This window comes from Chlamydotis macqueenii, chromosome 3 (genome assembly GCF_036417535.1).
Source record: "Chlamydotis macqueenii isolate bChlMac1 chromosome 3, bChlMac1.mat, whole genome shotgun sequence".
Lineage (NCBI taxonomy): Eukaryota > Metazoa > Chordata > Aves > Otidiformes > Otididae > Chlamydotis > Chlamydotis macqueenii.
This window is the reverse complement of record NC_141558.1, coordinates 61,198,781-61,219,523: the sequence shown is the minus strand read 5'-3', so window position 1 is coordinate 61,219,523 and position 20,743 is coordinate 61,198,781. Positions and strand designations below refer to the sequence as shown.

General features: G+C 41.1%; 1 protein-coding gene across 7 annotated transcripts in view; it reads right to left on the bottom strand.

Moving 5' to 3' along the window:
• The window catches only part of EYA4 (EYA transcriptional coactivator and phosphatase 4), a 159,927-nt gene extending 140,456 nt beyond the window's left edge, over positions 1–19,471 (bottom strand). For 6 of the 7 annotated variants that reach the window (XM_086744732.1, XM_086744730.1, XM_086744735.1 and 3 more), the window contains exons 1-2: positions 17,512–17,594; positions 709–810 (exon numbers count right to left, since the gene is read on the bottom strand). In XM_086744732.1, the coding sequence (XP_086600858.1) occupies positions 709–741 (33 nt within the window). In that variant the 5' untranslated portion in view covers positions 742–810; positions 17,512–17,594. Of the gene's footprint in view, positions 1–708; positions 811–17,511; positions 17,595–19,203 lie in introns of those variants that run through there. The other variant, XM_086744731.1, reaches the window with a different exon arrangement.
• Positions 19,472–20,743: the final 1,272 nt, after the last annotated feature.

Below are 20,743 nucleotides of genomic sequence, written 5' to 3'. Positions count from 1 at the left end.
AAAACAAAGCCAAAGCTTGGGATGGCAAGCCCAGATAATTTTAAATTTGATCAGAGAACACTGCCTCCTCAGAACTGCAGCATGGTGGTAAGGAAGTCTGGAGACCACATCCTTAAAGGAAAGGAAAAATTAGAAAGGAAAAAGGAGAAGACGTGTCCACCTTTTTTTTTCCCAGCTACATCATCCATGACAAGGAGAATCTCCCTCTTGACATCGGACAGGGAGATACACTGCCAATTCTCATGGTCCCCTTGAAACCCAAGAGAGTCCTGGAACAACTGAAATACATCATCTGCCACAGTCTGACCATCTGAAATGTCTTGTTTCCATTTTTGGTAACTCTTGCTTTGGCAAAACTGGCAGACCACTCTGGATATACATTTTGATACAATTATGGGAACAAGGTATACCACCATGCCAGTTTTTAAGATTTATTCTTCCAATGTGCCTTAATTTTATCCCTTAGCCCTCCAACAATTCTGGTTCTGCAAAATCCTATATAACTATGACCTTTTACCTTCAACAGATTAAAAAAATAAGATTGAAACTACTCATTTCATGTATGAACTAAGAAAAGATTTGAATCTAAAAGCTCAGAAGCTTTCCGCAGACTTTACTATAATTCTCAAATCTGAAGTAAAATCCCTTTGAACACAACTTGAATAGAGTTATATTTATTCCATTCAGTTTAGCAATATTTGTACTTACTGACTGTTCACTTAGATCCTGAGAGTCTTCCATGGAGGTTATTCACTTTTCTTTTCCCTCACAAGCAGAAATTATCTTCCCTTCAATTTACAGCTCAGCAGTCTAAATTAAAAAGAAGAGAAAAAATTAACATCTGTGGTCCTCACTTCTCAGGCAAATCTGCAATAAACAAGCACCCTAACTGAGACTGTGGTGTCACTAAAATTTGCAGCAAAGTTGCCATTGACTTATATGAAGCCTAATTTCATATAAAATGTTTCAACACCTCCAGTACTGTTTTGGGAAGCTATCTAAAATATACCAACAGAAACAGGAACACACTTACATAATAATTGTTCAACTGCAAAAAAAAAAGTTACGAGAACAAACCACTAAAAAAGTTAAAATGTTTAATACAGGCAGTTGTTTAAGTAGAAAACAAAAGATAACCCTTGGGAGAGCTTATTAGAAAGACAATTAGGGAACACGAACAAAACTGCTTAATACACATTTAATGATAACCTCTTAGCCATTAAGTGTCTGGCAGAAAATGGTTATTATGCAATTATCAGCATGAAGTCCCCTCTCTAAGGTCCATTAAATTCCTTTAAGATTAAATAAATACACAGAGTGGTTTATAACAAGCAGCTCCCTACAAAGTGCCAAATGACAGACATTACCCTAATTATCTGCTATGTCTATGCCTTCTCTCATAGGGTAATCACTCTCATCAAATATTGAGATCTTCAATAGGAAAATTCTATTTTCTAAGAGTTCTGCATATGAATGACTACGGTAACCTTAACTATAATGCCACAAAATTATATTACAATCTACATTCTCAGAAAAGATCCACTTTGGAGAAATGCAACTTTGCATAATTTAGAACAAAACAAGTGCCAGGGATATTTCATATATATAATAATCATATTACTAATCAAAGCTAGTGTTACATTTAAAAGAAAACAAAACATGTAACAGTATGTAAAAACATAAATTAAGGAACACAAACAACCTGGATTTGTTTATCAACAAGGCACCCCAAAAAAAACGTTACCTAAATATATTATGGATCTTTGTTGTAAATTTTGACCAGCAGGCACTTACACCTTATGCTACCTCCAACCTGCATAAACATAACCATTACTCACCTAAGGTTAAACAATCTATAGCTCTGTTGGCACTCGCAGAACATTTGAAAGGAACCGGAGCTACAAGCCATTGCACCCACATATCTCCACCCATCGCCTTATGTTGCTCTGTGATACCTCCTCTCTTAGTCTGAAGTGTCACTTACTTGCCATGCCACCGTTTACTCCTCAAAATGTAACTCCCAGAATTTCCCTGCATTCTGCATTAGGTATTTCCTAGAACACACACATATGTAGGTTTATAGCCTCAGTTTACTTTCTTTCCAGTCTCACCTTTATTTCCCCTTTTTCCTCCCACCAGATTACACTCTCCTGCTCTCCTTCCTTCTTCTCTAACTTTCAAACAGATTTTCATTTGCATTTCATCAAATTTTGCCATGATGTTAGAGAAGGAAAAGACCAATTACAAGCAAATCATGTTGCATGTATTTCACCTTATTAGGAAGCTGAAAATAACTCCTATTTTTCAAAATGGCTCCAGTCTCCTCTCAATTTCAGATGGATCCAATATATCAACGTCCTCACCCATGATGCCTTCACCAAAACAGTAACCATCTCCCATGGTTTTCCAGTCAACATGGAGCCCATACTCTTGTGTTTGTAAAAATCTTCTGCAGTTTTTGTCCAATGGAAACAAAAGGAGACTAGAAAGGCTCCTTTAAAACATCCACTACAGGCAAATTTTAGAGAGGAGCCTACCAAGAACAAGGAGTATTTTGATATAAAGCAGCTCTACACGGCATTTCCTGCAGCAGCCCCTGCCAAAGGAGACAATTCCAAACACACAGGAGAATTTTTCACAACCGATTTGAAAATATTCCATTAATAACATCAATACTAAATCTACTTTAATTTAATTAAGAGTTTGAAGTATGTGCACGTTACTGCATTGGTAAGATTGCCTGCAGAAACAGTCAAGTACTCAGTAGTAAAACACAAGATTCAGAACAAATTGTTTGACTCTTTTCTAAGTTTACTGACTGAAAGTCAGTACCTGGCTTTTATTCAAACATTCAATGCTCTAGTTCTGTTTGTCAGTCACTGAAGGTGACAGATCTCTCACTTTCTGTGTGAAACTCAACTACAGCTCAACTACAGCGCCATACCGTAACAGATAGACCCATATTCATATTTCTTTCCATACTGATCATGATCTTAACCAAAGCACACTGAAATTAACAGATAGATGTCACATTTCTCCTTAAAACTTAAAATGTATCAATATTTTAAATACATCCTGACTATGCAAGTCCAACAGGAGTCTTACTGTTAAGAACTGCCTATGACTCACTCGCAGTATGCGTGTTGTGTCCCAAAATTCAAGGGGATGTATCCACTGGAATGCATTATTAAATATGCCACTTGTATTAGTCACCTTCTAAAAATGACTGACCTTCACGAATTTTTGAACTTACTTTCCTGAAATGCAAGACAAAGACAAGCTTGTTTAATCTTCGCAGAAATACACAATGTGTTAAATATATCCTTTGCATGAACTTGCTGTCCTGTAATAGTTTCCAGGGTTCCGTTGTTCATCCTTACACTGCCTCAGAACTCAAATACTCTTACTGGAAATTGAGCTTTTTTAAACAAAATTCAGAATTAATATTTTGTCAGTGTTGTACCTATCAACAGCTAAATCCTGCTACATTTTGAGTCCAGTTAAAGCGGCTGATTATAACCAACTGCTAACACAATGATTTTTATAATGGCAGTTATGCCAATTGCACTTAGACCAAATCCTTTAGGGTTTAGTTTTATAAATTTGTAAAAGAGGAGAAAAACCATTAGAGAAGTCAGTGATTTAAATAAGACCAACATTACTCCCTAATAAAGATATAAAATTAAAGGATAATAGTAACCTTGTGCTGTTTTATGAGGCAATAATCCAGTTACCAATTCAACCTTGTAGTTTATCCCATCAAGAGAACCAGATTAAAAACAGAGGGATGGAGGGCACTCTTATCCCTATTATATTGCAAGTGTTTCTAACTGGGTTTAAATATTTTAAAAACTGTTGTTAAAAGTCTTAAACTCACAGAGAAGCCAGAATGAAGAAAAATGCCTGTTTCTGCTCTTGATCCAGTCATTGCAGATGTGGCTTTAAAACTGATGAAGTGTTTTATGCTCTCAGATAAAAATTTTACCTTTCTAAGAAATGTATTAATTAGGAGGATTCCTGACTTTCCTCATCAACAAATGCATTTAAATCTAATTTTTTATTTATTTATTTTTATCTGGGGGGAATAAAACACTTCATCAAATTTAAACTGCAACTTCCAGGACTTGACCATGAGGAGAAACATGTGTTTCCTCCCAGAGATATACCCATAAGTTAAAAAAACCCAACACCTACTTGAGGATCTGCTGCATATCGCTTTGTAAATGACTGAAAATGTAAGATAGCAAGGACACGATCTCTCCTCTTGCAATGATTTCTTCCAAAAATTAGGATTGCAACAAATAAACAACTAACTGAGGCAGTTTTGTTTTCTATGGGTTGTCTAATAAGATCCTGGGCTGCAGGTTTTATAAGCTCTAGACAGAATGTGAAGTTTGGAGATCCACAGCTAGAAAACAGCCTTAAAGCACTTGATGTTTCCCAAGAGTATTTCAAAGGCTGCTTCAGGCCCTTCAGTCAGCCAGATGGAGAGATGGAGCTCCAAGAAAAATCCATCATCTGGAAGAGGAGTTTGGCAATCAGACAAACATTTTCTTCCCTTTCATGTCAACCCAAAAGCTGAGGAAGAAAGTCCTGTCTTGGTCCACTAGGAGTTGGTCATCTTAAATGAAATTATTGGGGTGGTGGTCCTCACTTTCTACCAAAACTTTTTTTTTTTTCCACATGATAATCCCCTTGAGCACATTGTTAGATTCTTTTTATTTTTTTTTCAACTGAAGAACACCTACTTCTGTTGAGGTTATATCGTGCTGATGCCATGGTATGATGTTTTGGCAGTACAGTACAGGAGCTGCACGATCTGAGTCAAATTTACTATATTGTTTTTACATTTTGAAATGTGATGATAAGAAGCCTAGAAAATAATCAGAAAGGATGCTTCTGTGGTTAACACAATCAGCTCACAGCCACAGAGAAAAACTTATTTCTATCCCAGTCACAGGTTGAAAGTCAAAATGTTACGTGACAACCGGTCACAAATAGAACAATTTCTCATTTTCTAGTGTTCTACTTCAGAAACCTGTAATACATAGAAGTACTTAGTGCTTATAGCTGCAATTGATTGTATGCAGGATGAGCAGTAGTAAGGTGCCAATAGATGAGCACAGCCTCTAGGGTCTGAACTCCCCCAGCCTCAGGAAAGTCTCTGTCTGGGTTTGCTACAGACTACCTGTAGAGAGGTGGAGGGGAGAGCAAAGCACATTTGAGACATGAAAGGCTATGCAAGGCAGATAATGAGCACCTGTGCAAGAACTAGTGCATATGCACTGCGATCTCAGTAAATTAGACAATTTCATGCTAGTTGCTTCCTATGAAACTCATTTATTTGAAGGGACTGGAGAGAGGGTACAGGCAATAACATATAGGCACTGCCTAACAGTCAATCATTTCTTACTTAGGAAAACATTCTTCTAGTTCTCTGCATGCATATCACCTGTAGTCTCATGTGAAAAAGATAAAATATAACCTAAATTAAAATGAAATCAAATGTTGATTTATTAGAATTTCAACTTACCCTGTATCTACAGTCAAAACCTGTATTTTGGACAATAAAAACGTACTGCTTTCTCAGTCCCTACTAGAATCACATTTGCAAAAGAAGAAAGATCCATGTCCCAGATGAGAAATGAGATTGATGTTCTTTATAACCTAGCTTTCTTCAAGACTCAAGTGAAATTATTAGCAGATAAGTCAATAAGAAAAAAACATAAAAAACCCAAAATTATAACCATGGGGCTTTCTAGACAGACATCACTCTCTGTCCTTTTTTGGTGGAAAAAGAAGACATGTCAGCTTTCTTCTCTTATGTTGTAAGGCAAAATGAAAACTCAGCTCTTAAAATAATCTCAGAAAAGCTATTGCTTGATATATTTCTCATGGTTAACTAATTTTAGCTTGGTAGGCTTTTGTGTTTTCTCTTAGACAAGTGCTGTGTTTTCTTGAAAGGATTATCAACCATAATAAAAACAATTATTCTTCAGTGGAAAACAGTAACAAACATTATCATCTAAATCTAACTTCAAGGGAGAGCAAATGACTAACAAATTTTTAAAGATTATAAGTATAATGAACAGTTAAAAAGGCAAGCAGAGCCATCCTGACATTATGACCTAGTCAGTGACATTTACTGCTTTCCTGAGGAAAACTGGCATGTGGAGAGAAAGCATACCGAATTTTTAATATTTTTTTTTTTAGCTGTCATATTTTTCTTTTCACATTCCTTTTAATCAGAAGGATGCTTGCATGACGTAGAAGTGGCTTGGGAGTCTTGCATGCATGTTTAGGCTTAGCTGAGGTAATTGCTCTCACCTCCTTGTACCAAGAAAAGTGAAATGAGCCTTCTGAAAAACTCATATTGCATTGTAGAAACAAATCGTGCTCCACAGTTTAGAGAATTAAGGGAAATATGGAATGTCTGTCTTTCCCTTCCTCCTCTTCTAATACTTCTTTTCCCTCAGGCTCTCACCTCCGGCAGGTTAGATGTAGCTCTCTTCAGATCAGTTTGGTTTCAGTCCACTTTTTTACCTTGTTGTGGATTAGAATTTTACCCTTAGAGAAGTTTTAGAGCTTTCTGGAACCCTTTGTAGCACACCTGGGACCCACTTCTCCATCGATTCATGACGTCCAAAACGCTGAGCTCCTGCCTTACCGAGAGCCCTTGGTCTGCAGCTGAGAGGAGAGGATGCCATCCTATCTTCAGCCCAGGGCTTATTTTAGCTCCAAGCACATTCAGCGGCCTCTGGTGGAGGGAAAACCCCTTTGCTGAGCTTTGTGTTCTGCTGAGCATCTGCCTACAGCAATTTGCATTTGCAGATGGATTGCTTAAACAGAGAGAATACATTATTCCTTATTTTGGATCATCAGAATTACTCTGACAGTTCCTACAACAACTTATGCAACTTCTGTAGGTTTCTGAGCACGGATGAATTTCCTGCCTACTACTCGTTCACCAGGAAGGAATATAGGAAGAATTTCCAGGATATGCTGAAAAGCAAACGAACCCAGCCGCTTCCTCTATAACAAGAGCCGCTGTTCTCACAGCGAAATACATGGGTGACAGTGTAGCCACTAGCCGGAGGGAGCTGCACCCTTTGGGACCTGCTCAGCACTCTCATCCTGGCACAGTATCCGGCATGGATGTGCCTGAGAACATGCATCTATCTAAACTAGGTATACAGTGTATATTCTAATATATATACTGGCTGCATAATGTACATTCTAACTTACATAGAAACCATGCTTCGGAAAGGAATGTTTCAAGGTGCAACATCAGATGTTATTAGCACAAAAAACCAAGGAATTAAATACTAGGAATTAAAAATAAAATCCTGGTATTCCATTTTCAGGACACTGATAACCCCAAAGCTCGAATTCACAGATCTGCCTGTTATCCCTTCTGGAGATGAAAGTGTTTGTTCCTGGTAACACAACTCAGCCATTTCCACGTCTTGAGAAGGTGGAATTCTCCATACTGGGTTACCGTGTATGTTAAGAACAGCAAAGGGGTCTTCAACACCCATCAGACATTTACAGTTCCAGGCTCATCTAGTTTCCTTTACCTTCTCCCTCCCCAGAAAAATTACACATTTATAACTGGGACATAATTTGTTATTTCTATCTTCCTTTTTGAGCATGTGAATTAATGCTAGACATTAAATAACAGCAGTCAAACCAGACACGATTCATGCAACCAAACTTTAACACACTGAAAACCTCTCAAAATTCCAGCCAAATAATTGTTTTTCATGCCAGTGACTATAACTTCTTACATGTAGTCTTGCAAATTCTGCATGGTCTTTGAGGAACAGTTATGTAATTGCAAGTTCAGTGCAGTTTGCTCTCTTGCACTGAGCTTCCTGAAGGATGACACTGCTTGTACAGTATTTGTGGACATTTTATTCAAGAAAAATTAAGATTATATTCCACTCTGCACCAGGTATTTCTAACTTAGAAACAAGTCGCACCACCACAAAACCATTTGATAGCAGTTAAAAGTAGGCATCAAGACAAAAAAGCAGAGCAACACATACCATGAGGTCTCCGCATCAGTTACAGATGTAAAACGGGTAAGAAATGGAAAGGGTCTATGACAAGAGATCTGCCTGCTGTACCATTATCATCATACAACAAAACAAGTGGGAAAACAGGTAAACAGAAAGACTTCTTGGCAAATGGTAAAAAACTGCAAGCACTGTATCTCATTTACTTTAGGCAAAATAATACTTCAGTGCAGCATTTATCTCTCTCCTCCAAAACTGGGTACCAATTTGACAGGTACCCAAATACTGCTAAAGCCGACTCCCCTACTCTTCCTACCACTCCCGTCCATACCTGTGCAACAAGTAATAAGGATTAGCTTTAATAATTTCACAGCACAGAATTATAAACTTAGCAGTTCCTCCCTTATCCTAACATTGCACAATATGCCGTGAAATTGCCGAGATTTAAACCAGAGCTGCCATTCTACTGATGCTTGGAGGCTTCCCAACTGTGAGAGACCTCTTCACTCACGCTTAAGTACGGCATGCAGCTACACAGACCTCTTCTGACTCATTCCAGATTAATCAATTATAGATTATTCCAGCCAGAAATAAATAAAATGAATGCTGAGACTGTTTCTGGCCTGGTTTTATAAACAAATCTAAGCTGGAATCCCACTGTGTTCCCCTAAAAATAAAGGGAAATGATTTGACAAAAAATTAAATATAGTGTTTTCAAACTCATGATTGATGAAATCCACACAATCCATACCGAAAAGAAAGACAATTCCCAAGAGAAAAAAAACCAGTAATGCAAAGATGCTACAGATAGAAGCATATTCTTTTATAATTTTAATAAAAATGTTAGTTTTATTTTCCTGCTAGCTGGCCATTTCAATGTTTTGAACAACTAGGTGTTTTTAGGGGGAAAGATTTTGGTTTTTACTACACAGCATATTTTGGTTAATTTCTGAGACACTTTCTCTCTCTTTTTTTTTCAGAAAATAGCTGAAAACAAACCAAATAAAGCACTTCAGTTCTTTATAAATAAGCCACTAAAAGCAGAAAGAAAAAGTCTATGCTTGGTTAGCCAGAATATTTAAAGAGACACTGTCAACTTGAAAATATTAATTATTTATTATTTCATTTCCCCAAAAGACACATCAAATTTACCTTTCACACATTAAAAAAAAAAAAAATCACCCTGTGACACAAAAATAGCATACGGTAAGAATAAAGGTTATTTCTAAAACAGGAACCCTACTTGCATTTTAGAATTTAGGAGAACGTAAAAATGAGCACATCCTCCATGTAAAAGCACGCAGCAGCTTTACAAGGCTGAATAAAATAACCCAAAGAATCCAATCACATGTTAAAATCAAAGCTGTGACAGTATGGTATCTCTACACGCCTTTTGTTTTAAAAAGCCATGCCACAGTTTCAAGAGTGTATTCAGCAGTATGAGTATGCAATGACAGTTACTGAAGAAGTTCAAGTAATAGCCAAGATTCCTAGAAACATCCTGATGAAGGATGAAGCTTGCAGCTTGCCCTTCCTACTCAGCTGTCAGCCTCATTGCCCACCCCTGGCCAGCAGCTGCCATTCCTCTTCCTGCAAGTGTTTCACATACAGCTCTTCAATGGAACATTTTGAAATACCAGAAAGAAATATAAAAGTAAAGCCACTGAAAATAAACCTGAGTGCTTTGGTTCTGGTTTGGTAGGAGAAATGCAACCTTTTTCTTAATTGAAGTTGACAGCAACTCCTAAATATTGCATTTGAGAAAGAGTTCCATTTTTAAGGAATTACTGAACAAGGGGAAACGAATTCAAAACTGACCCAGAACAAGGAACTCCTGCTGCTGCCAGCACACAGCTCAGGCAGTTTCTGACAGAACGTGAGGACAATTACTATTCATCAAACCTACACAGCTGCACTGCTGCCATCGAGTCAAACTGAAACCATCGGAACACAACAAATGAAAAGCAGCAAAACTCCTACGTGCCACCTTTGAACAGCACAAAGAAAACGCTAAAACCCATATTAGAAGTGCCGCATAGTCTACAGGTTTTTTTTATGCTGCTGATCCTCACAAGAGCTGTCTGCATTCATTTCGGTTCCTGACCCATCAGCAGTCCCCATACGCAACTGAAATGCCGTGACATCCATGGAACAGCTCGCCATCCCACAGGCAAGTCTCTCTTACCAAGAGCCAGCACCAAGTGTGCAAAACAAAGCAATTGTGAAAAACAGGTATTATCAGATTTTAATTGCAACAACTGTTTTGACAATGGATCCTTTACCAGATTTCCTTTCCCCAACTTAGATATTTATTAGCTGTGGTCAAACCATGCTACATTCTCCTTTGGTAAACTAAACTCTGCGCTTTCCCTGGAAGACTTGTTTTCCAGTTGTTTAATTACTCCTCTGGTCTTATATCTGAAACTTCTCCAATTTTTCCATCTAAAAAAAAAAAGCTAAAATAGGACACAACTTTCCAGTAGTAGCTGCACATTACTACAGGTAATGTGACCTCTCTTACTCTGCCTAGTACTTTGTTTAAATAATTACTACTCATTTTTCAGCTATGATACCATCCTGATCGTTTGCGATGGCCTCCAGTTGTTTTTTTAAATAAACCACTGGCTTGTAGTGAAGCACATACTGTTTCCTTGCTTTCATTTTACTGAACGGACCAGACTACTCTTAGCAATCTGCTCTCTGTGTTATTTACTCTTCCCTCGGTCTTTGTAATAGCAGCACTGTAGTCTTTACACTCTTAACGACAGAAGTGCAAGAAAGTTTGTAAGAAGAAAGATCTATTTTATTAGGTTAGCATCTGATCGAAAGTATTACTTCTTGTAGAACTTACTAACCTTTGTGTCACAGGTAAAATAATAAATAGTTTTTGATTTTATGGTTAACCCCTGAAACATTCAGTGTAAGAGTGTCCTCTTTAAAGATTCATTAGCAAGTAAGTATTTTTGAAATCTCTGCTTTAGTTTGCTGTTTAATCCGTTTCATTTGTTCCAAGTTGATTTTGTATCCTTCAAGTGTATTAATCAAAAAGTTATGTCAACTCAAAACCCTTACAGAACTTTATTACATCACTACTTTTATCTCTAAAAATCAAACTTGTACTCACATCAAAAATAATATCACCAGTTTGGCATGATCGAGTGTTCATAAACCCATGATGTGGTATAGCACGCATATATCAGTGTTCTATGGGAACAACATACAAAAGGCATTTGGAATGTGATAGCGTGTAAGTTAATACTTTGTGACAGTGGAGACTTAATAAAAAATAGTTGCTATAAATTAAGCACTTGTCTACAGTGACAGCTAAGTAATGACCACTTTTGAGAAGTTATTCAACTTCTTTCCACAGGAGTAGTGGTAAAAGAACACAGCCCGTCACAAGCGCTGGAAAAGTTATATTGTCTGGTGCCACATCTGAGCTCCTGCCTTCCTTTGAGAACATCACAGCTGTCCCCTCCAAAGGTGCCATAACTTTCACTGCTGTTTTAACCTGCACACATATCTGCCAATTATTTGCAGCAAGCTTAGTTTTAGTTAAAAAAAAAAAAACAAAACACTACATCAACAAAACCTTTTGGTTAAAGATCAAGGGACTGTTTTTGTAGACAATGTTTTCGTTCTGAAAAATTCCACCTATTCCGCAGACTTGACCCTGCACTTCAGTTAATAGAGGTGGCAGATTAGGTAACGGAGACTGTGGTTCCGCAGCTATTTCTGCAGCGCAGAGTGCCAGGCTCAGCGGCGCGGGTGCCGCCGCTCATTCCGACCTTTGCCTTGTGCCAGCACAGCTGTTTGCGAACCACAGCGAGGAATGGGTCCAGCTTAAACGGGTGGCCGGCAGAGGAGGGGTAGAGGGCTGCTTGAGAAGCACTGACACCAAACATGAAACTACAGCTCCACACTCTTCCGTCCTCTGCCACAGAAAACGGAGGGATGTAGGAACTTCAGATTTGGTTGGTCACACACATCAATGAGTCACAGGCAGATTACTGCTTGTATGAACTAATACCCCTAGCAAACTACATAAAACCAGAGCAAAACGATGGCCCTCTTCCTACAGACCTTACAGTCGAACTGCTGCAGGCTTAGTGCTGATCCCACAGCATCTCTCAAGCTGCGGTTCCAATCCTGGACTTCCTTCACCACAGAGCTAAGCAAGACCACCAAAAAGCTAGGTGGTTTCACAACGATCAAGGAATAACTCCTTCAATTTCATTTGTCTTAAGCCAAAAATCTGACTAGTCAGCTAGCCCTTGGAGAAATTAGACTATAGTTTAATCAGAAAGTTGGAAAACAAGTTGAATTGTAGCTAAATAGCTACCAGAAATTACTACGAAACACATCAGCTGGCCATTTGAGCTGAAAGACCCTACTCTTCATATTGCAGGTGACTCCCAGCCATAGTCCTGCACAGTGAGCTCAGCACTCGGGATGGTGCTTGGAACACAAAAATTGCTTCTCTGAAGGAGCAATCAACTGAACCAAATTAATATGAGCACTACACCAGCTCCTTTTATCATACCAGATTAGAATAAATACAAAAATAAGTGGCTGAGTGGAAAAGTACTTTAATCTTTCCACTTGGGAAACCTACCACAGTTGCAAATCTTGCCTTGGGTTAACGTGGACATTTTATTTTGGAGACCCTTTCCCAGGATTTAATTATTCTGTTTGTAAAACCTGTATACCATTCAGCTCCCTAGTGCTCTGCGTTAAGAAGACCAGAATAGGAACATTATGTTGAGTCTGAGTTGCACTGCTAGAACTTGGCAGAGGAAATGTGCACAATCTGCCTGGTTTGGCGAAACCATGTCTATGCTGGCACACTCAGGAGAGCTGGAAGAAAGACCTCACATACAGTGCAATGTCAGGATGCATAAACCGGGGTGTACAGAGGCTGGTTTAGCTGCTCGTCTTTGGGAGTAAGGTGAACTTCATTTTCTGTGATTCTCTGGGAATATACTACAGTAAATAAAAAGGGACATCCAGGTGGGATTTAACATGGTAAACGGACTTCGTGTCTTCCATTGAATAGGCCTGGCATTCACAAAACCTCCCTGAAAAAATGCAGCCTGACTACTCACTTCTATAAGCAATAAGTTGCCTGAAAGGAATTAAAAGAACACAGTCAACTAACTATTTCTAACAGCATCATTTTCAGGAATACAATTACTGTAAAAGGCATTTCTGTGGTCATTTATAAAGTACTGTAGAAAATAGATATATTCTGACAGAGGGGTATGAAAATGTCTTAAAAAGGAAGAAAACATGAATATATGATTTGGACATTTATACTTAACCCTCCTTTGTTTCTTCTAAGCCTTGCAGGATCACTGCACTGCACACGTGATCTCACACATATAAAGTATACTACAATACCCTCCCAAAAACCCAGCCTGCACTAAGAATAGAGGACTAGATACTCATCTGGCATAATGTGAGACCAACCACTCCAGTAATTTCAACATTCCTACTCCAATTTGCAACAGCTAAGGATCTGGCACGAAACACCAAGTTAAGTTTCCAATTACCTCATGCACCAGCATTGATTTCAATAGTTATATACACATTGTAATAGAGGAGAACTACCTGAAAAGTTGCAAACTCAGCTCTGCATTTCTTTTACTTTTCTGGTATAAATCGGACCCTTCATGGTATTTTAATATAGGTTTTTGTGGTTTAATTATATATGTGTCAAGAGCGGAATACTTACTTGCTGAGTCTACTCAATTAAAAAAAAAAAAAGGCAGCAGTAATTCTTTACACTGCTGACAATTTCAACTTATACTGGGTCATATCACAATAGTAATAAACTTCAATGTTGCCAAAAAATCTAGTACATATTAACTTAAATATGTAAGCAAAAAGTATCACCTGTATGAAAACTAGTCTTCTATATGTGAATATTTTGCAAGTTGCCTTGGGAGGTCTTTTTGCAATTTGCTGCTCCAAATTAGTCAAATTGTATACTTCAGCTACAATAAGACGCACCTCTGGTGTAAAGAAACAGTATGCAGTCAGCCCAGGCAGACTCAGTTCTTCAGAGACAGCACTTAAATTACATACAATTAAAGAACCCTACATATCATCCTGCAACATTACTCGCTGTGCTGTACTTCCATGGATGGCTGCTTAAAGAAAAATCCCCATAATATTTTTTTTTTATTATTCTAGGAAAGGGACACAGACCCTCAAAGGAATTTAGGCACGGAAAACCTCCAAAATTGTGCTTTTTGAATCCATCATAACCGCAGTCTAAATCAGAATTTAGTGCCTAGTACCGGAGCCTAATAGCTTAAGACCAAATATATACTAGTCTCACCGGTACATGGACCTCCAAAAGTCCTGAGGATAATCACTCCTCATTATAATCTTCCCTCATCATGAAGAAGTTTTAAACAAATTGAAAATAAAATGCTTAAACTTTAGTATTCCTCAGACAGTCATTAGCATTTGACATTTTGCTCAAAAGCCTGACAACTAGGCTATATACAATCCTGTGAGTGAGACTGCCCAGTGATGCATTTTGATATAGGATAATCAATCATCAAAGTAATTTTACTGTTTAACATTAAAGCAAAAGGCGGGCCAGCTACTCGACACATTTTTTAGGCTTAGAGACAAAAAGAAGAAACTGCTTTAAAATAGTTTTCACGAGGGTCCCATACTACCGGCATCCCAAAAGGAATCTTTCTGGCAGCCTTACAACCTACAATGTGGACTAAAAATGTAAGTTTTATTGCCTTTTCAAATAAATTTTATTCTTTACTTGACAGATAAGCACTCTTCAAATCTGAGCATTTGCACTGCAAAGTGTATCCAAGTTCCTTTAAGCACTTCTGATTTAATGACAGGTTTAATAACACTGCAACACAGAAGTTTGGACTTGGCCAAAAAAATTATTTCATAAAAATCTGATTTCTGTACAGCAACATCTAAAATATCCCCTAATACTTACAAGTAAAGCAGAAAGTTTTTGATGTATATTATAAAGCCTGGAGTTTCGATAGGTGAAACATCTACTGACTTTAAAAGATCATAAAGATAATTTATTTTTAATAACCATTTTAATTTCATTTTTAAAAAGAGTAGCCTTCAGTAGAACTATGCCCTGAAATCTCAGGGGTGATTAAAGGGCCATGCCAAAGCTGGAAGGTTTCAAATATCAAACTATACTATTATGTCAGGGCCAGCAAGATCAATTAGCGCTTTTCAATGACAGAAAAGGTTAAGTTGGACACACATTTACACAGTATCTAAATCCAAAAAAGAAAAATAGCACATATTAAGTTAATACCACACATTAAAAGTTTACTTATAAACCTCTCAATCGATGACCACTTATCAAAACTCTTCTTCCACTTCAACATAACCACTGCTTTTCTAACGCAAAATGGCAAGAAGATTATCGATGCGTTAGGCAGTAGAAATAGCATTGGATTCTCAAGTACAAGTAAAAACCAAAGACAGCTGAGTGTTTCTGCTGCCAGACCTGGTTTAGTGCTGAACTTTCAAAAAGCTTTAAAAATACTTGATAAACTTGACAGATGTCTGTTAGTCTAATGCGCCTGTGTTTGCACTCTTCTTGCAAATCCTGACAATACTAAAAATGAATGATAATGCGTAAGTAACCCTCTTCCCATGTTCAACTGAAAGACAAATAGAAAACTACTATACAACAACAAAAATTAGAAAGACTAATCTGCAAATTAACTCATCTTAAACCCAGAAAAAAAAAGCAAATGCACACCTTTCAGCACTTAAAAGCTATACAGAAACAGGCACACCAGGAACCAAGGGAACTTAGGTTTCAGTTCTTAGTATCAGAAGAATAGTCACTGGAAGTACAGGTATGCTAGCAGTTAATTCGATACCTGTTAATATAAGCGTCACCGCAGTAAACAGAGCTTGCACAAAGTACCATGTTATGATATCAAATAAAGTCAGCATAAAATCACAATAGAAGTGCAGGAGATGGAAAAAAAAAAAAAAACTCCAGGAAAAGCACACTGTTGAAATCAGTGATTTAGATTATAATTGCATTATTTTGAGTAAAAGCAAAGCACGGTTACTTTCATTCAACGATATATTTCAAAACGTCTCTTTTTTTAAAGCGTACTTTTCTATTTATTTCTTCAAGGAGTGATTTGAAATATTTACTACCAGACAGTACCTAATTTTAGGTTTTAAGTGCTTTAACAGCTCTATGAAATATGATCAGCAGCTGCAATATAGAAGTATGCTGAATAAACTCTCCTTATAAAAAGGGAGACCTGTTTTACCCTGAGTTCATAAAATCCTTACTTTCGAGAAAGAAAAAGATAACACAGAAAAAAATTAGTAGTTGTGTCCTAGAGTGTTTGACAGAAATTCCAGGAATTTCTTTCTTCTTTCTGAAGTAACTTTCACATATAATAGAGAGAAAAGTAGTTTAAATTTTAACACTGGAAGACTGCACTGAACATCACGCGATACCACCAGCATGTCAAGCAAACAGACAGGTACCTTTCCCATACCAAATGCCAGTGTGTAACATGGATTAATTCTAGGACTGAAAGGTAAAAGTTGCACAAAGTTTAAAGAGTAGCTCTCAAAGCTTGCATCAGAGGCTAAAAATATGCAACAGGATACTATCTATAGCTGTATTTCTAGTTGCCTTGTTTGAAACGTTTTAACTGGGAGCTGCAATTGACTGGGAACCGGCTGGTTTTCCACTCATTTAATTCCTTGTTTAGAATGTATCTATCCCACTGGCGTTATCCATACAGCAGAATAAATTTCTATTGCGAAGTGTTGTGAAGCCATTAATAAATACAAATGCAGCAAGAGTAACTTTCAACTAAATTTATTAGCAAGTAGAACCATAGACACATAACAATTCACAACTACGTATGAATTATCTGAATGTAAGATACATAAAAGATTAGTCAACATACTCCTCTTTCATGTTTATTAAATTTGACTGAAAAACACTCGGTAATGTAAATACCTGACTTTTTAAAAGAAAGCAAGAAGAGCTGCTGCAGCCTAGCTAATGCCAGATGTCAAACACACAGGAAGAATCACAGGGAAAAGAGAGAAACGTCAATCTGTATTCCCACTTTACTCACAGTATGATACACATTGTAGGTATGCAAACATTTGTTGTTCGGCAGTATTTTCAGAAATACCAGGAGAAAAAGTCAAACCCACAGTCCTTTTATGAAACTGCTCTTTTGAGTGGTAAGGAAGTGAAACAATGATATAACCGGAGCTTTAACGCAAAGTACACTCTACAAATAACAAATGAACACTGAGGTCAGAGTAAAAAAAAAAAAAATATATATATATATATATTTACCATACCGAAAAGATTTGTATACTTCACCCTAAATCTAAACTGTTAATTAGTTTATCTTAGATACACTTCCTAGTCCCAGCAAGTGAAAGACTTAAAACGAAACTCAGAAAACCGAAAATACTGGTTTCTTACTGTTCTAGCATGACTTCACGCTGAAACTCGAACCGACCAAGGCGCTCCCCTTGTCCGCTACAGCGTGCCTCCCACGATTTTGGTAAATATCAGCTATTTCACAGCACCCCCCCGCCAGATAAGCCTGGGCCTCCGTGCCCCCCGCTTCAAGCCCTGCCCGCGGGACGGCGAGCAGGCAGCCCCGCCGCCCTTCCCGCACCCCTCAGCGGTGCCACCGCCCCGGTGGGCAGGGGCGCTACCGCAGGACTCCCCCCGCCCCGCTCTCCCGTCGGGCCGCTTCCCCCGCGGGTGGGCGGCGGCCCCGGGGCAGCCCCCGGGCCGCCCGGGCACGGAGGGGCTTTAGCCCCCGGCCGCCGGAGCCTTGTGAGAAGCGGCTTTCCGCCGGTATCTGGTTTTGGAAGTGCCCGTAATGACAGCCGGAGGGGCAAATTAATGGCCAACAGCCCGCTGGGCTGGAGCACGGAGAATCCTGTTACCTCCTCGCGGATCAAGTACACACGCACGCACGCACGGAGGCTTCCCCACGTGGAAATGCTTTCAAACCAAAACATCGGACCCCGCATAGCCGGCGGAGAGGGCGGCGGGACACCCCCCCACCGCGCCCGCCTCCCGCGCCGGGGCTGTCCGGTGCCTCCGTCCCCCGGGCACGGCGGGGACTCGCAGCGGGGGCGAGGTGGGACAACCCGAAAACGCACCGGTTTGTCTTTAAAACCGCAAGAAAAACAAGCCGCGGCGGGGGGATGGGAAAGGCAAGGGCAAGAGGGATTCCTCAGGGAGAGGAAACGGCGAGGAACAAAAACAACGGGTGGCTCTGTCCCCGCTCCGCCCCGAGAGGGGACGGCGGGGGAGACCCCCGAGCGCTGCCGGCAGCTGGGGCAGAGCGGGGCCGCCCGGCGGAACCGGCCGAGCTGCCGCGGGTCCCGGCCGAGCCGCCTCACCGCCCCCTCCCCCAACCCCCTGAGCTGCCCAAACCCTCTCCTCGCTGGCAGAAACGGGTGTTTCGGGAAGGGGCTTGCTACCACCCCGGCGTGTTTCCATGCCGCTCTGGCCGGAGGAGCTCCCCTCCGCCAGAAAACGTGTTTCCTCCCCAGCCTCCGGTCAAGCCGCTGCCGGCCCCGGCTCCATCCCCGGCCCTCACAGCCGCGGTCGGCGGAGCCCTCCCGCCCGGCCGGCCCGGCTCCCGCATCGCCCACCGGCTGCTCGGGGGCGGAGGGGGAGGCGCAGGCGGGATGGTTTGCAGCGGTCTCGGGGCTCACCCCCGCAGCCGGGGGAGCAGACAGCCGGAGAGGGCAAAACGGCAGGGACTGTCACCTGGAGAGAGGCAGAAAGTCCGGCTGGACGGGCAGAAAGTCACTCCGTCCGCACCGGAGACCAGGGAGGTTTTGCAACTAAACTCCCGTGGGGGCCGGGGGCGAAAGCCAGTCCCTACCCCGCGGTGGAAGGCTCCGCTGCTCCTTCCCATCACGCTTGTTTCACAGCAACTTTTTTTTTTCTTTTTTTTTTTCTTTTTTTTTTTTTTTTTGGTCATCGGACTAACGGGAAAACAATGCTAAATAAACCCTAAACAGAAGCACAGGCACGCACCCGTCCCCACGGACACAAGCACATGCGACAGGGAACCGGTTTACTCCACCTCTGAGCAGAAGGAGTGGGAGGGAGACTCGGGGACGGGGAAGTCGGAGAGACACTCACCTTCTCTCTGCCGGGATATGCCGCTACCTTTATTTTGGGGCTGCTCCTGATTTATTTATTCGCGTCCCTTCTCCGAGCCGAGGTTCCCCTTTTGCAGCGTTCCTCTGGCAAAAACAGGACATCCCCTCTACAAGTCGTCGTGTGTGTGTGTGTCGTCCCGTCCCCCCCACCTCTTTCGCCACACACAAATAAAGCGCAACTGGGAGCAAAACGGGAGGGGAGACTTGGAGGGGGGGGGGGTAGATGGAGGAGGAGGAGGCTGGTAAGGGAGAAGCCGAACAGTCCTCGCACTTCAGCGAGTGCAACTAGTTGCCTCACAGGCACGTAGAAAGTTTCCCTGGCAAGGGACGGGGCTTTGCTAAGAAAAGGTAACCCCCTCCCTCCCAAAAAGGTCGTCCCGGCAGCGGGGAGGTGAGGGCCGGGGAGCCCGGGCCGTCGTTTTGCACTTGTGCCCGGGAGCCGCCGCCGGGGCTGCGCCCCGTCCAGGCCCCTGCTCCCCGCCGGAGCCCGACCACCCCCGGGCCGCCTCCCTCTGCCCCCCCACCCCCCCCGGGGGTAGCGGGGCAGGTAGGGTCAGCGGTCTGTCCTCGACCCCCCTGCCATCGCCCGGCCGTCAGGCACCTCCGAAGTGCCCCTGTCCGCCGGCCGCCCGTCCCGCTGTCCCCGGCCTCGAAGCCCGACGTCGCGGTTTGCGCCGGGCAGCTACGACCAGCGGTGATGGGAGCGGAGAAGGAGAGGGCGAGGGGTCCGGAGAGCATGGGTGGCAAAGTCAGCCCGGGGCTGACGGGCCCTGATCCGCTGTAGTGTCGGTACTGAAGTCGGTGCTTCACTTCCTCCTTTTGTCTATTCTACAATAAACCATCACTGTAAAGCAATCCTGATGGTTTGGGGAAGGCTGGGAGTATATGAATGATGGGGTATGGCCAAGTGCTACACAACCTGCTGCTGTACCCTTTCATAGGATGCATTTGTCTCCTTCCTCCCAAGCTTGGATGGAGACAAAGTCCTTTCCTGCTTTGAAACTTTTCTGCTGGAAGTTCAGCAGCTGTCTTCGGTCCTCTCTGCTACCTAGCATGGGGAAGCTGAAGAAAATCCCTAATGTCCTAGTCCCATTTCATACTCTCATCCTTCACCTTGTACTACCTCCTGAGTGTTATTTCACTGAGTGGATTGGGTGGCTCTTGTTCAACCAGCTGCATCACTCTCCTTCTGTGAATTAACTTCAGTTTCCAAAGGGTGTAAGTCAAATATTCAGAAGAGGAGGCAAAAGTTAGGCCCTATAGCTGGAGAGAAAAGGTCTTGATTTTCACAGGTACTGAATGTCAGAAGCTTTTGAGGTCAGCAAGTCACAGGAAATAAGGAAAAAAAGTGCAGATTTGTGAAGATTCTTTCCTACCTGACTTCTATTTGCTTACTTTGCATCCAGTGATACGATTTCAAGCATGACTTTACTCAAGCTGTCTGCCTTTGAATTTCATAATTTGTGTTTGAGAAATTGTACTAAGATGGTCATCTTTCTCCTAAATAATTTCAGACTTAA